General features: G+C 42.3%; 1 protein-coding gene across 1 annotated transcript in view; it reads left to right on the forward strand.

Moving 5' to 3' along the window:
- szt2 (SZT2 subunit of KICSTOR complex) overlaps nt 1–16,654 on the forward strand; it is a 461,751-nt gene that overhangs the window by 181,766 nt on the left and 263,331 nt on the right. Inside the window, exons 41-44 of the mRNA XM_049588526.1 lie at nt 282–417; nt 3,533–3,653; nt 3,857–4,009; nt 4,702–4,804. Coding sequence (XP_049444483.1) covers nt 282–417; nt 3,533–3,653; nt 3,857–4,009; nt 4,702–4,804 — 513 coding nt within the window. The remainder of the gene's footprint in view (nt 1–281; nt 418–3,532; nt 3,654–3,856; nt 4,010–4,701; nt 4,805–16,654) is intronic.

The following is a 16,654-nucleotide window of genomic DNA, read 5'->3' on the forward strand; positions in this document are numbered from 1 at the left end:
AAGTTTCCTGCAAAGTCATCCTCTATTCAGCTGCAACGATAAATTATGAGATGTCAACATTGATTTCAGTTTAAACGTTCTGTAAAATAGTGATGTCATTCACTTTCAAAGGAAGGTGCTTTCTCCTTGGTGAGACTGCCTGTAGGAAGCTTCATTAAAACTCTAACAACAGTAATAAAAGTCCCAGTCAAACATTCAGCACAGTCCCTTAGATGGATTCTTAGATGCTGGATCACAGCTGGTCATTGTCAAGTTTCTTATGATTTGTCATATTGCTGCAGGTGCTTCACAGAAGGCAAAGAGGTCAGTGCTGAGGAGTTGGAGAAGAAGGAAGAAGAGCAGGAACTGCCTGAATACTTACACTTGCATCAAATGGTGGTCAGGAAAATCGGTGAAATCTGCAGAATAGTCAATCAGGTAGCTCCTGCAGGACTCAGCACACTACATCACAAATATTTTGTCTTTCAAAAACATTAGCTGCCAAGGAGGGCCTGTAGCTATCCAGTAATTACTTCTTGGCTCGGTGTGTTTTTATTCACCACTCTCTCTTACCATCATTCTCATGATTCACAGAAGTATCTCTTAACACCAGACCAAGCGGTTATTGGAGGCTCCTCTATTTCTGGTCTACTAACCATCTTGCAATTAGCTAGCTTAGTGTGTTAGTGTTTTGGGATGGGAGGGGCAGACAGCATGTTGCCTGTTCCGTCCTGTGGGCTGCCTTGTTGAGCGCAGTGGCACTGAGGACATTATACACTCACTGGCCACTTTATTAGGTACACTTGTTCAACTGCTCTTAAATGCAAATAGCTAATCAGTAAATCATGTGGCAGCAATTCAGTGCATTTGTTCAAGACAACCTGCTGAAGTTCAAACCGAGCATCAGAATAGAGAAGAAAAGTGATTTAAGTGACTTTGAACGTGGCATGGTTGTTAGTGCCAGACAGGCTGGTCAGAGTGTTTCAGAAATTGCTGATCTACTGGGATTTTCAGTCACAACCATCTCTAGGGTTTACAGAGGATGGTCCAAAAAAGAGAAAATATCCAGTGAGCGGCAGTGAGCGGCAGTTCTCTGGGCGAAAATATCTTGTTGATACCAGAGGTCAGAGGAGAATGGCCAGACTGGTTCAAGATGATAGAGAGGCAACAGTTACTCAAATAACCACCTGTTATAAGAAGGGTATGCAGAAGGCTTTCTCTGAACGAACAACGCGTTGAACCTTGAAGCAGATGGGCTACAAAGCAGAGGACCACACCGGGTCTTACTCCTGTCAGCTTAGAACAGGAAACTGAGGCTGCAGTTTGCACGGGCTCACCAAAACTGGACAATAGAATATTGGAAAAACGTTGCCTGGTCTGATGAGTTACCAGTTGAGTGGCTACCTGATTATTTTTGCTGACTGTGTCCATCCCTTTATGACCACAATGTGCCCATCTTCTTATAGCTACTTCCAGCAGGATAACGCATTATGTCACAAAGCTCAAATCATTTTAACCTGGTTTCTTGAACATGACAGTTCACTGTACTCCAGTGGTCTCCATAGTCACCAGATCTCAATCCAGTATAGCACCTTTGGGATGTGGAGACCACTGTACTCCAGTGGTCTCCATAGTCACCAGATCTCAATCCAGTATAGCACCTTTGGGATGTGGTGGAAAGAGAGATTTGCATCATGGATGTACAGCTGACAAATCTGCAGCAACTGCATGATGCTGTCTTGTCAATATGAACCAAAATCTCTGAGGAACTTTTCCCGCACCTTGTTGAATCTATGCCATGAAGAATTAAGGCAGTTCTGAAGAGAGCCTCAAACAGAATGGCTCCATATGAGCATGTGTATTGAAATGCCCCTATTGCAAATGTTTAGGAAAATTGTACGAATGACATTACCTTGCCACTACATGGCAGTCTTAAAAAGAGCACAGGAATAGAAACAACATATGCAAATGAGGAAATTAAAATTTAAAATAACAGGAATACTGAACCTGAAAAAACATGTACATTAGTTCAGACTTCTATCCACTCAGTTGATTTAGTGTTTAAGTTTTTTTATTTGCTTTATATCGATTCAGTTCTTAACAAAAAACACAAAAACAAAACACCCAAATGCACAAGGAAACGTTTCTTTTCACCTATTACGAACAGACAGCACTGCAAGTGTCAAAGACAGACGCAATATTAGGACCTCTTCCATCAACGCCACATTTGTTGTTGTGAAACTTTTGACTCTGCCCTCTAGTCCCATCTAATGGTTGTATGCCAACATAAAAGGATGCATGAGGGCAGTGACGTTTGAAACGAACAAATCTATGTTCGTACATAAAGAGAATGTAATGAACCCTTAGGTCTGTTGCTTTTAGACCTTACCCATCAGCCTCTGGTCATTGCAGTTTATGGTTGCCAGAGCATTTCTGGTATTTGCAGGGGGGGCATTGAGCATTGACACTGACATTGGTATCGCTCTACACCAATTACCTGTTAGTATAAGTTTTGCACCCAACTGTTTTCCTACCAGCTACAGTCTTGCTACTTAATGCATTTTGTTCTTTTTCTGTCTACAATGTAAAATAACACAAGAGTGAGATTTTCAATAAATAAGGAAGCACTGAAGTTACACTATTCAAGCATTCCATATTGGATCCCATCAGTTTACCTACTGTGGTGTCTCTGTCATAAGGAAATACAAAAGTCTCTAAAGAAAACTGTATTAAATTGTATTAAATTGCTAACTCAGGATGAACAAATTCTGACCTGCTGGTCCCCTCGGTCTGTATCCTCTGTTGGAAGCAGTAGTTCTACAGTATACAAATGATGATACCTTGTAATTTTTTTTTTTTTTTTTTGTTGGACTCGGTAATCTTGTTGTACACATGGAGACTCTCCATTTTTTGTTATTTAATTACGTGCAACTAACATGTCTCATATTCTAGTCACATTTGTGTCTCCAACCCAACTGTCCAGGATGGGTGGCCATGGAACTGAAGTCATCTCATAATGTATCTCTGCACCCCACAGATGGATCACTAACCAAACTGTGTGTCACACTCTGGGATGTGGGCCCAGTTCAGAAAATATTTTGAATTTCAACTTTCCTCTCTTACTTGCCTCTAACCACTCTATATGCCATCCATACAAGATACAAAGAACCAGGACTGGCACTGAAGAGACACAAACTAATAAAACAAATTTTTGGGGAAAAAAAAAGTTTCTGGGCAGATCTCTTGTATTGCAGAATGCTGTGTTCTGCGTGCAGCTGTGTGCACTGGACTGTGACAGTGTTGTGCAAGTACACGAACCATTACAGACCGATGTTTTCAGCATTTGTGTCTTACCCATAAACCCTTACAAAGTTCTTTGCGATACTGAACTATCAAATCTCACTATTTTTTGTTAGAAATACATCTTTATTCTAACCAACACACACATCAACAAAATCCTATATATATATATATATTTATATATTTGTATATATATATATATAGAAAGTGTAGTTGCTTGTGAAATGATTCCTTTGTTTGTGTGTATATGTAGCGCATGTTGCTGCAGGACCTACATGACAGCCATGTATGTAACTCTCTGCTGGTGGCTGAGAGTGAGGAAGACATCTGGAAGAATGAATCTCTCTACAGGCAGAGGCTCAACACCTCTGATGGTGAGTCAGAAGCAGATACAGATAGTTTTGGGTTTATTTCTGTAGGTTTTGAGATTTCTGTGTTTTAGACCTGTCAGTATAAGATTTTAGAGGTAAAAGGAAGTTTTGATTCAATTGTGTCAACAGACCCTTTAATTTCTTCTTTGATGTCTCACATGCCCTCACCTTTATATTTTTTTTTATATTTTGGCCTGCCCACACAGATTACAACACAGATGAGAGCTACCAGGCCAGAGACTATCTTGCAGCCACCATGCAGTTCATCCCTGGACATTTTGCCTGTGACGTAGTGTGGAGCACAGTCATCCACATTCACCCACGCCTCAAGATGGGACCTAACATGGGGGTATCCAGGGGTGAGTACTAGATCTGAGTTATTGGTTTTATTAAAAAAAAATAAATAAATAAAAACACAGGTTGACATCCATCATGACAACAAATCTATCTGAGCAAATTGGTAGTTAGCAGAAAACCAGAATCCTAGGTATTAAAGTTAGCGTATTCACTTTATAGAACTGCTCAAGATGACTCAGAAAAAATGGTTTCATATGTAACATTTAAGCTTTGTTCTGCTCTTCCTTATTTTTCTGTTTACAGAAGATGAATTACAAATACTCAATTATATATTTACAGGAAATAGATTATAAAAATACAAAGTAAATACAGAAACAGGGTGGTAAAAAGAGACATAAGACATAACACAGGGTCCAGTCCATCATTACAAGAGGGCCATCACTATTGACACATGGAGTTATTTACAGTTCAGAAGCACTCATTTAAAGCTCACATTTTCTGTTACAGTAAGAAAAAAAACATCATTAAAGCTGAATATTATCTCACCTAGCCTGTCAAATGTAAATGAAAAGGCAAGCAAACCCTCTTCCTCTTCTTGTTGAGATGTAAAATCGTTTGCCTGCTTATCGACATTACTCGATAAGCAGTAATGTCTTTTTGTTTGAATATAGTCATGATCGTCTGCTTAAATTAAATAGATATATTTTGCAAACATGCTAAATTTGTCAATATATTTTTTATCTCCCTATGGTAGCGATCCAGGCCCTGCGCTCTGTCCTGAACTCTTTCTGTGTGGTCAACAGGAAGAACATGTTTGTCTATCAGGAGCGTACAACCAAATCAGTCTTCTACCTCAGGTTAGACTCTCATCATTATTCACTCTTCACGTTTTCATTTCTTTACTGGATTTCAGTCTTTGTCTACTAGGGATCACATTTTTCACGAGTGTGTTCTTCAGCATTTTAAACCCAAATTCACAAACACACATATCTTATAAACCCTCCTTTACATGTAATGGCTTTGAGAGGGCTGTGCCAGCATTCACCTTTAAACTTTATCCTCAAGGGTAGTCTCACTCACCAGACCTTTCTCAAGAAAAGAAAGGTCTGGCTGCGCTGACTCTCACTTTAAGATTGGAGAAAAAATGTCCCTTTTTTTTATTTCTTTCAACCAATCACAATCATTCTTGGCGGTGCCACAGCAACGGTGCACTTGCAAAAATATTGCCGGGGGGAAACAGGTTTTGGTGTAACACGCCCACAAAAATATCGCCTGCAGGACGCGAACCTTGGCAGAAAAATGGCTACATCCCCGCAAGATCAAACACCGCAAAAGTTAGTAAAGGACGTTTGTAGACTATGACAACCAGAGGTGGTCTATGCAGCGAACTTCCACCCACTCAGACTACCTCAAGGGTGACTATCATAGGTGGGGTCTGAACCCAATAGCAGCACCAAAGAAAGAAAAAAAACAGTCAACATTTTGGCCTGGAACCTTTCAAGACATAGGTTCAATCCAAAGTGCTTGAAGTGGCACGCCGAAGCAGAGAGCAGGTGAGTCAGTGGCGTTTGCTGGATGCACACAAATGGCAAACAGTTTAAATGTGTGCAACGGTGAGGAAGTAGTCAGAAGGCAATGTCTGACGAGCAGGGAGTCCAGAACCAGGACTACACACAGGAGAAGCCAACACACCTGAGTGGAGTGGACTGTAGGCAGTGAGGGTCTTGAAAATGGCAATGATGAGTGGATCCTGCGGTGCACACGCAACAGCAGAATGTACAGCCGCGTGGTGAGGTAATCCACAGCACAGGAAATCAGGCTTTTTCTTTTTACAACAGGTGAACTCACTATAGAGAATTGGATGACTGCAACAAGGAAGCAGTCTGGGAATAAACGCTGGAAGTCTTGCATGAGTATGACAAAGAACAATTTTTCAAGAAAAGTCTGTGAAGCTGGAGTCTTTATACTGGCAGGAGGCAATGATCCACAGGTGAGAGCAGTTGGTTTGATGAGGTGGGTGTGGTGGACTGGCAGGAGTGGGAGATGTGTGGACAGGTGATAGGCTGGCAGGCAGGTGTGGTGCAGAGGCAGGATTAGTGAGAATTAACTAGGTTAACTGAGAGAGTTGCATGTATGGCAAGTTGACAGTGCCCACTGTGACAGTGACACTGAGTGCTGGGCAATATTTTCATAAGTCTGCTTAAAGGAAAAATACAACCACTGATGGTTTTAAGGCAGCGACATAGTAGAAAGGAGAAAATACTTGCTGGAAACTGACCTGCTGTCAAAACGCCCTTGTAAGTGAAGGTCATTTCTGGATGCCCTGAGTCAGATGGTGGAGCTTCTATATTACATTGTTAACTGTGAGGCTAGAGCGAACACTTCGGTATCGTCACAGTCCCACCTTACAGAGTTCACACAGATGATTTCACAACTTCACCATGACTGGGCTCAAAGTGACTTGTCATGGCAGTGAGCAGAATGGAGAGTAAGGAAGATACCTAAGACCATGCAGCTGTAAAGATGTAACACAATTAATCATATAACACTGTTGACCACTTTATGCATGCTTAAGTTAAGCATGCTGAGGGTTTTCCATAAAGCAACATTGCCAGTTAAATCATTTGAGTAAATAGTGGTTGTTCCAGGATAATCTCTTTAATAATGGAGGTGAAGCTTAGTCCTATAGTTCTGATGTGCTGAGAGCAGAAGTCAAAGTCTAATTGCAGCAAACATCACCTTTATCACAATTTAACATGGACTGCAGTTGTTGCCAGTTTAAATGGTAGAACTTAGACCTTTGTCAAAATCAAGTATCTTGCAGTAGTCTAGGCCACATGTGTTTCCAAGTACACTTGTTTTTTTTAGGTTGTCCGTCTGTCCGTCCGTCCCATCCTTGTGAACACGGTATTTCAAGAATGCCTGAAATGAATTTCTTCAAATTTGGCACAGACTTTCACTTAACTCAATGGTAAACTCATTAGATTTTGTGGTCAGAGATCACGGTCAGTGTGACCTTGCATCTGTCTGATTCGAGTGAACACAATATCTCAAGAACACCTTATGGGAATTTCTTTAAAGGGACATTGTGTAACATTTTCAGTTGTTTATTGGCAAAAAATTGTTTGTACATTGTACGGGCAAGTCATCTGGGGGGTTCCATAACGTTTCGCCATCTTGAGAATACATCCACCAGCAAGGGACATACAGCACCGCCTTCAGCTTTTTTTGTGGGGAGCCAGGCCAGCACTGCGTGACTGAGAAGCTGAAGGAGAGGAGCAAGAGGCGCTTCGCTACTACCCCGGCACTACTGCAGCATAACAGTCCCACTCTTTGAGCATAATGCAGGATCATGCATATGCAGCATCACAGGAGACGGAATCCTTGTCAGCAAGAAAGCGCAAAGGGAATCAAAAAGGCAACGAGACGCGGTCGCGGGGGGCAGCAGCCTCAGCAGAGAAGCCCAGACAGCCCTCTCCCCAGCCACTTCCGTCAGCTCTTCCGAGGGAACCCCGAGGCGTTCCCAGGCCAGCCGGGCAATGTAATCCCTCCAGCGTGTCCTGGGGTGGCCCCGAGGTCTCCTCCCAGTTGGACATGCCCGGAAAACCTCTCAAGGGAGGCGCCCGGAAGGCATCCTTACCAGATGCCTGACTCACCTCAACTGGCTCCTCTCGATGTGGAGGAGCAGCGGCTCTACTCCGAGTCCCTCCCGGATGTCCGAGCTCCTCACCCTATCTCTAAGGCTGAGCCCAACCACCCTACAGAGGAAACTCATTTCGGCTGCTTGCACTCGCGATCTCGTTCTTTCAGTCACTACCCAGAGTTCATGACCATAGGTGAGGGTTGGAACGTGGATTGACCGGTAAATCGAGAGCTTAGCTGCAGGTTGTTAAAAGGTGAAATAAACCCCGACAGAATGGATAGAAGCCCTCCGCTCCGCGTCCGGGTTTTATCCATAATATAACCAGCTCATTTTATGTTATCCCACGAATTACACAGCTACTTACTAGTGGAATAACTAATTTGAGACATACTTTTGGTTAAAATGCAATGTTATTTCATCTATAAACTGCCTCTGGTCTGAAAACAAAACAGACCTTAGACTGCAGTGATTGACCAGTTAGAAAATTAATGATAGATATTGGATGTATATTGATTTTTTTGATTTGATTTCTTTATTTAAGTGTCATGTTTCAAAGAAGCCCAGCGCTTATGGGCTTATAAGACACTTTATCTCAATAACAGAAACAATGATCAAACATACAATTTCCATAGGCTCACACCCCATATCTCCCTGTATTGCAAGACTGGGGACAAATGTATGTACCCCGAGGAAACATCTTAGAACATAGAATTTACCTTTTTTTAGCATCCTTGTTACCCCGTTCTCTATCTGCATAAGTGAGAATTGGACATACAAAAGCTTCATAAAGCTGCGAGAATGTGGAGTAACCAATATCTTTACAAATTTTAATTTTACTAATTATTGACCCTACAGCTCTTCCCCCAGAGTCTGCAAGTATTCCAAGCCCCACATCATAAGACATGGATTCATCCAAAGTAAAGCCCAGGTATCTATAAGAATCAATAAATTCCAAAGGCATATCACCCAGTAGAAAGTTCTGTGAGGATCTTGCAGTACCCTTTTTTCTGAAGTGCATAATCTGGGTTTTAGTCTGGTTGAACACAAGCCTCCATTTAGAGCACCAGAGCTGAACAACATTCAACATCTTCTGTAAGGTGTTTCCTGACTCTGCCAGAAGAATTAAATCATCTGCATAAAGTAAGCAACCCAAAGCAACATTGTCCAGAGTTACACCTAGTCCAGAGTTTTTATTCTCTAGGGCTAAATCCTTATATGGCAAAAAGAGTGGGAGATAGACCATCTCCCTGCTTCACTCCGTATGGTGTTGGGAACCAGCCTGTAGTTGAGTCATTCACTTGGACACACGCTATAGGAGCCTGATATAATGACTTTATGGCTTTATAAAATTTTCCATCAACACCATACTGGGTTAGCTTAAAGAAAAGCAAATCTTTCTTAACCCAATCGAAAGCCTTTTGGAAGTCTATAAAGCATGCATAAGTCGTTCTTTTTCTCTTTAATTCTTGTTCTAATAACTGTGGTCACTGTATAGATATGGTCAATACAGGACCTGTGCTTCCTAAAACCATTCTGTTCTTCGACAAGTAAGTCAGACATCTCCAAATACTGTGAAAGCCTATAGTTAAGAATACATGAATATATTTTATAAACCGTACTCATGAGACTTATACCTCTATAGTTTAAAGGGACTCTCGGATCATTTTTAGCAGACTTAAATATTGGCTTGATAATAGATTTATACCAGAGAGATGGAACAACACCGTATGAAAAACATGTCTGGAATAAACTAAACAATGCAGGCAAAACCTTAGGAGTTTTAAGCACTTCATTATAGAGGCCCTCTACTCCCGCTGCTTTTCCATTTTTTGCTTTATCAATAGCTCTTGCAACTTTTTCTAAAGTGAGATTACCATTTAAAAATTGATTTGCAGGATACCCATCTTGATCCATCCCCCTCTCAAGAATGTCTTTGGTTTTGCATATATTGATCAGAGTGTTCCCATCAAAAACTGAAGGGATACAGTCTCCTGGAAACAAATTAGCAAATTTTTTTATCCAGGGCTACTTCCCCGAGCTCGCATCCATCCGCCACAAGCTCTGGCAACGACCGGCATTGGGCACCCTCAGTGAGGAGGGTGCGCACCTTCTCCGACAGGTCCTCATCCACTTCGGCCTCAAGCTCCGCTATGATAATAGACACGTCAGGGGTGAATCTGGTCACAGCCTTCGTTTTTGAACCATTAATCACCACTTCAAATGAATCCATTCGCGCAGTCAGGTGTCCGATTTCCAGGTCAATATTGTCTTGGATCTGCTTAGTTCTGCTTTCAGTTTCAGCTTTCAGCTCTTCTTTATGTGTGTTTACGAGTTTCTCCAGGGATGATTTAAGGCCATCCACCTTACTATTCAGTTCCTTTTTAATGGAGCTTTGTACTTGCTCTAGTTTGTCGCTCAGTGCTCTGGGGCCGGTTGCACCAACTGGTCTTTACTACGCCTGGTCGTAACTCCTAAGATGCTCTTTGTTAAGACCAGTCTTAAGAAGTGGACTTACGCCGGTTGCACCAACAGGGCTTACGCCTGCTCTTAGCTACGCTGGTTTTAGCTGTGCGCATCCATGTGAATGCCCCCGGAATGCCCAATGCGGCCTGTCTAGAGGAGCGTGGTGATGTTAAATGACGCGCCGCTGAATCACCCCGCGTGCTTGACAGTTGACAGCCCCTCTCATCTGTGTTGACAGTTTATTTACAGTTTAAGATTTGAAGAAAACATGAAGGATCAACGAAAAACTTTACCAACACTGAAATTAGAAAATTAATCAAGCTGTACAGCCAGCACAGAGACGTATCACAAATAAGAAAAAACAGTCGGTATGGGCAGAGATAACGGGGCACATCAATGTGTGTGTAAGTGTTCAGATTCTGGCTGCCTTTATTCAGAGGCTGCATAGGCGTCATTTAGGTATGGCGAGGTATGGCAGCTGCTATACCTAGGAATCGGGAGGAGAAAAAAAAAGAAAGGTTCTGTAGTCATCTTACTCGAGGCGCACTGGCTGGTTGTTTTCCTTGCACTTAAATAGGTCAATAATATGCTCATCAGTGAATACGAGTGTTAGTGAATCAAATTGTTCGCCACTTTGCTCTGCGAGTTATGAGTTATGTGAGTTACCGTATATTTCCAAATAGTCGCCCGGTGGCAAATAGCCGCCGGGCACCTAATAGCTGCCGGGGGTTGACCCCATTTTGTGTATTAAACGCCGGTCCGATTAAACGCCCGGGCGATTATTTCCTCATTCATTGCCTCATGGCTGTCCCTCCTTGAGGGACTGTTTGCGCTTTTACGCACGGGTCGGTGGTGAAGTGGTGCACATGACTTGTGCTACGGACGGACGGACGGACGGACGGACAGACAGCCACGTATCTAAAACAGGTACATCTGGCTACATCTTTCCTACATCAAATATCCGTGATCGCCTTGACCTTCGTGCGTAAATGGGCACACAATTCCGTGTCCTCTCACCGCGGATGCTGTGATTTGATGGCCCGGTACTCATTGTAGCCCACTCTTATAAGACCCAATAGTAATAATAATAATAATGGGGTGTCGGTGGCTTGGTGGTAGAGCAGGCGCCCCATGTACAAGGCTGTTGCCGCAGCGGCCTGGGTTCGAATCCAGCCTGTGGCCCTTTGCTGCATGTCACTCCCTCTCTCTCTCCCCCTTTCACACTTGTCTGTCCTATCAATTAAAGGCTTAAAAATGCCCAAAAAATAAATTAATTAATTAAAAAAAAAAAATAAATAATAATAATGATAAGTTACTGTGGACCTATATGCCGTGCCTTTTAATAAAATTACCAGAAGAGTTAGCTGAAAAACAGGTAATGTCAGCCTGAATTACTCACGTGCGTCCCTGATGAAAATCACTGACATGCATGGGGAATACAGCTTCTATAGGCTCGCCAGAGCTTAATGTGAGGACTCAGGGACCAGAATTCGGGATGGTGGACCGTCGGAATGGCGATATTTCGGTGTGGCGGCCTGTAACTGTTGGTTAAATGGCCCGTTTGGTTGGTATTCGGATAACTGGGGCTTTACTGGTATAATGCAATAGCACCACCCAGTGGTGAAACCCATGTACACGAAAACAATGACCCACTCTAAATGTTTAGAGATTTTTGTACATGAACTCACCCCTACATCATACAATATTTTTGCACTAAAAACATACTGGACAGGAACTGTAACCAAATAATGGCCTGGTGCATGTCAGTGCAAAAAAAATAAAATAAAAATAAAAGCCTTGAGCAAATAGCTGCTTTGTTTTACTGTGTTTCATACACCGAACCCCTTGGTTATCTTCTAGAAATGAGCTTGTAATTAATTTATTTACTGTGAAGTTAAACACATGACTAATAATAATTAAACGTCCGCTCACTGTCCGTGGTGCTGAAATATGCACCGAAATAGGTCCAATGTTTTCATTGCTCTCACCAAGTCGTGCATTACATGCAGACATGAGGTATTATGAATGTGAGAAACAGCTTCATGTCCTTTGAAACAGTTTTCAATAGCATAGTATGTACTTTTGACAGGTCAAAGACCAAAGTGAAGTTTTATGTAAGTTAATATTTTTGAAACTCCATCATCAGTAGCTCTGTGACGTCATGTCATATTGCCATACCTTAGCTTTTGCTGAAACGACGCCCCTGAGAGGCTGACATGAGGAAGAAGTGGAAAGATCTTCTCAGCAAGGCAAAAAAATACATCTCCTCCAAAAAAAAATCATTATTCAAAAATCATATTTGGGGAGGATTCCCCTGCCTGGTGGGAAGGCTGGTGGTAGTGCTGCGTTGCAGCTCTTCAGTAAGTTCAAACAGATCTCTCCTACCGAATTGAAACCTCTCAATCAGCTCCTCGTCATTGTATAGGCAATGTCCAGTTGCTTCTGTCCCTAATTACCCTCTCCTGTCTAAATGCCCGCTCGTATACAGACGGTGGATGAGACGTGCAATAATCAAGTTGCGCTCTCTGCGCTCTAGAGCTCATGAGCGCAGCTTGATAATGACCTTACACCTGCTCTTGACTAGGTGTAAGATTTACGCCCGGTCTTAGTGAGAGGAAGGCTTAAGCCCTGTTGGTGCAACCAGCGCAACTATTAGATCGGACTTAGAATGCCAAGTTACGACTGACTTAGCTTAAGACCAGGCTTAAGACCAGTTGGTGCAACTGGCCCCTGAAGTCCTGCATGATTTCCGTGTTGCCACTCTGTAGCGACATGCTTCTCTTTTCTTCCGTCATTCATCAATTTTCCAGATGTTGAAGTAATCTTTGTGATCTTGTTGCTCAACCAAAAGTTATTATTGAAGTTTGATCAAAGTTTAAAGGGGCAAAAAGCAAAATCGTTTCACTGCTAGGTTTGCTGTTGTGCACTGCCTGTACACCAAAACAAAGTGTGTCATGAGCCACACCTCCCTCTACCCCCCCCCCCCACCCCCCCACCCCACTCACCTAATCTGTGCAGCCAAGTACTGCAGCCTCTCCACAGACTATTACATCCAGACAGTCCCGGTGTTTCTTCCGCAGGCTCCACTTCACTCAGCTTCACTCACTCTGCCCGATATACCCGCTGCTTCATCCCACATTAACCTGAATAACAAACCGGGGCTCGGTGCTCCAGTTGGATCCTGGCACAGCTACTCCTCTATCCCACCTCCGTCCCTCCTACTGGCACAAGTCGGAAAGAAGGAGGAGAGAAGGCGTGGAGTGGGTTTTACACAGCCTATTCACATCACACCAATCAAATGAGCCCCTCTCCTCACCCTTAAATGCGCCGCGTGAAGGCATAATGAGAGTTTACTCAATTCGCCATGGCGGAAGAGAGCAGCAGTGTCAGACGGCCAAACTCTTCCAGGAGGAAACTGATGTTTTGGTCCGGGAGGTCCAAGCTCGCAGTGTCCGAATATATGGAACTGTGAGCAGACCTCCACGGGCTGATGATGCAAAGGTAGCCTGGGAGGAGGTCACCACAGTTGTAAATCAATAGTGCGTTTCTCGCGTGCGCGCGTGCTCTCTCTTTCTCTCTCGCAGTCTCACTCGGTTTCTTTTCTTTTGACTTTTCTAAGATGACAGTTGCTGAATATATACTCCCTATCTGATGCTGTGGCTGTTTGTGGTTGGCTGAGAGGGATGTGAACTCATTAGTTTGCAACTGTGTTAATCCAATCAGGTTGGGTTTCCATTACGAGTGCCAAACGGTGCTAATCCCCTTTGATCTGACATCAGATGTTACGGGACAGTCGATATACAGATACATTTATGTGCTGATTGCAGATAGTTGCATTGAATAGTGTTTTTTTTTAGCTATTTATTGCATCGTTAATGTGCCTGTTATTCTGGAAACCTGCCTGTGAGGTTTTGGTGCACTGTCCGCTGGTCAGCCAAACTTCGGCTTACACCGGCTGCGCTCCGCCTGCGCTGACAGTAGACGTGGTTGCAGTTGGCGAGGTTTTAGCGCACCTTCGGCGAAGCCTTTTGGCACGAAACTGTCACTGCGCCAAGCTGAATCTGTCGACACCTCCCCCCTGCTGCGCCGCCACACCCATCTCAGCGCACCTTGGTCTGCCAAACTACCAAACTGAGCGTGCCTCGGATTGCGCTGCTCGAAACTAGCTCTGCGCGGGGTTCGCCACCCTGCACTGCGCTGGGAAACTAGAGCCCTTAGAAAACCTCTGTGAGACACAATGACACACGTGCACCATATGTATATTTTATACCTACAATAATAATAATAATGATAATAATGAGAGTGATAATAAAAATAATAATAATAACGATACATACACATAATAAAATAATGATGATAGTAATATAGTTATAATAATAGTGATGATAATAATAATAATAATAATAATACTAATGGAAAAGATTATGATAAAATAATGATAATAGCAATATCATTATAATGGTAGTGATAATAATAATAAAATGATAATGATAATAGCAATATAATTATAATGATAGTCATGATGATGATGATGATAATAATAATGATAATAGCAATAATAATAATAATAATGATAATAATAATAATAATAATAATAATAATAATAATAATAATAATCATCATCATCAAATGCAATATATACCCTACAAGCAATTCTCTAAATAAAGACCTGAACACCTGAACGTTTTCTGGGTTCCTTTTGTTCTATTTATGTCTGTATCTGTCCTCCATTTCTGACGTTTGTAACAAACAAATATATGTCGACAATTGAGCGATTTATGATCACTTTAATAGTGCAAACACGTCATTCCTCTATAGATGTAATGCGCTGTAGGAGCGAGTGGCACTGTACCAAGATGGCTGTGCTTTAGGCACGCCCCTCCAATCGGCAGCAGCAGTCAACGCGGCGTTTATGTATATATGTCTATGGTTCCACCAATATGACTATCCTCCGAGGCAGAAAATTAGGCGCCTTGGATCAACTCGCCTTTCCGGCTCTGTGTGTATAAACACTTGCAGCTGGCCGGCAAATCAGCCCAACATTCGCGGAAAATCTGGCAGTGTAAAAGGGGCTATAATGTTCTGCATAAAACACTTTTCTGGCCATTACTCAATGCCATATCTCAGGACCAGAAAGGAAATATTTGGTCAGATACTGAATTGGTGACACTAATCTTGGGTTCCCACCTTGAAACTGTGCTGAATGTATAGATCTTTTGTGCTGCTGGTGGGAACATGTATATGAAGCATTCATGTTTTCATGGACATGGATTTAAATTGTAAGAGAAACTTGACTGGTGCATACAACCCCAGGGCGGTAATTCTAATTTTGCCTCTGCCTGCTTTAATTTATTTCTTAATAAGGGCAATATATAATACAGGCACAGCAGCTTTCATATGGTTAAAATATGTTTTATATATCTTAAGACTGACTGCCTGCCCCTATGTCTGTTTCATTTCTTTTTTTTCATATGTAAATGGCTCTGTTCGAGTGGTCAAACATCGGCTTTGTGTTGTCTTAATGAAACAGTTTAATCCTGATTAGTCTATTTAAAGTTACAATGTGTAAATTATGTGGTTGTTTATTAGCAAATATCAACTATTGCTTTCATAAATATATATTTACTAAAGTGTAATGCAATTCACATACAAAGGGAAACTTTCTCATAGGCTTGGAATGATTTCTCTATATATACACAGGCATGCTGGAGGCTGCCTTCTTGCGTCGCCATATTTGAATACAGTGGCTGAAAGGGATATACGTGCTTCGCCTTTCACGTTTACCTAGAACTTGCCGTCACCGTAGACAGAGACGGTGAAGCTCAATCCGGGACGCTTCTGCATGAACCTACTTTGTACTTTTATGATTCTGTCGCACTTTAAATGGAGGACCACACATATGTTTTGCCCAGTAAGAGGGAAACCACGCCACCAAATAAAAGGAAAAAGATCAGATAAGCAAGGACGGGCCAAAACTCGAGTGAATATCGGCGTTGCTTATTCCAGGTGGAAAAAACTCCTGTGGAAGAACACTCTGGAAACGCATATATTATATACATATATCACATAAAACTTGTTATTTAGCATTACTGTGCTAATGTTTGCTTGTGTTACCAAAACAATTAGAAATAAAACACTCCTAACATAAGGTTATATCTCACAGATAACCTATATCTCACTGGTAAGCTATAACATATTGTAGCGCCCGCCAGGACGTGTGGAAAGAATGACGCAGTTATTCGGCAAACCACCGTTTATTACTGAACAGTACAGGTTACTGTTGGCCATAACTACGCCAAAACAACTAACAAAAAAGAACTTAGCTGTAACTCCAACTGTGCACTCCTGCTCTCTCCTCCAGCTCCCGCACTCACACAGCTCTCATCCCCGTCACACTCGCACCCCGCCCCCCCACCTATACTCATTCAATCCCAAACATGCCATTAATTCACAGAACATTGACATTATAACTGAACATTTACTGCAGGGTCGTTACAATATCGTAACATGGTTTAGATTCCTAAATAAATATTCACCTCATAGCTAGATAGACCTACTCCTGAAAAACTTGAAAAACTCGTGGATGATGCCATTTCTGTCT

The sequence above is a fragment of the Epinephelus fuscoguttatus genome, linkage group LG10, assembly GCF_011397635.1.
Source record: "Epinephelus fuscoguttatus linkage group LG10, E.fuscoguttatus.final_Chr_v1".
Classification (NCBI taxonomy): Eukaryota; Metazoa; Chordata; class Actinopteri; order Perciformes; family Serranidae; genus Epinephelus; species Epinephelus fuscoguttatus.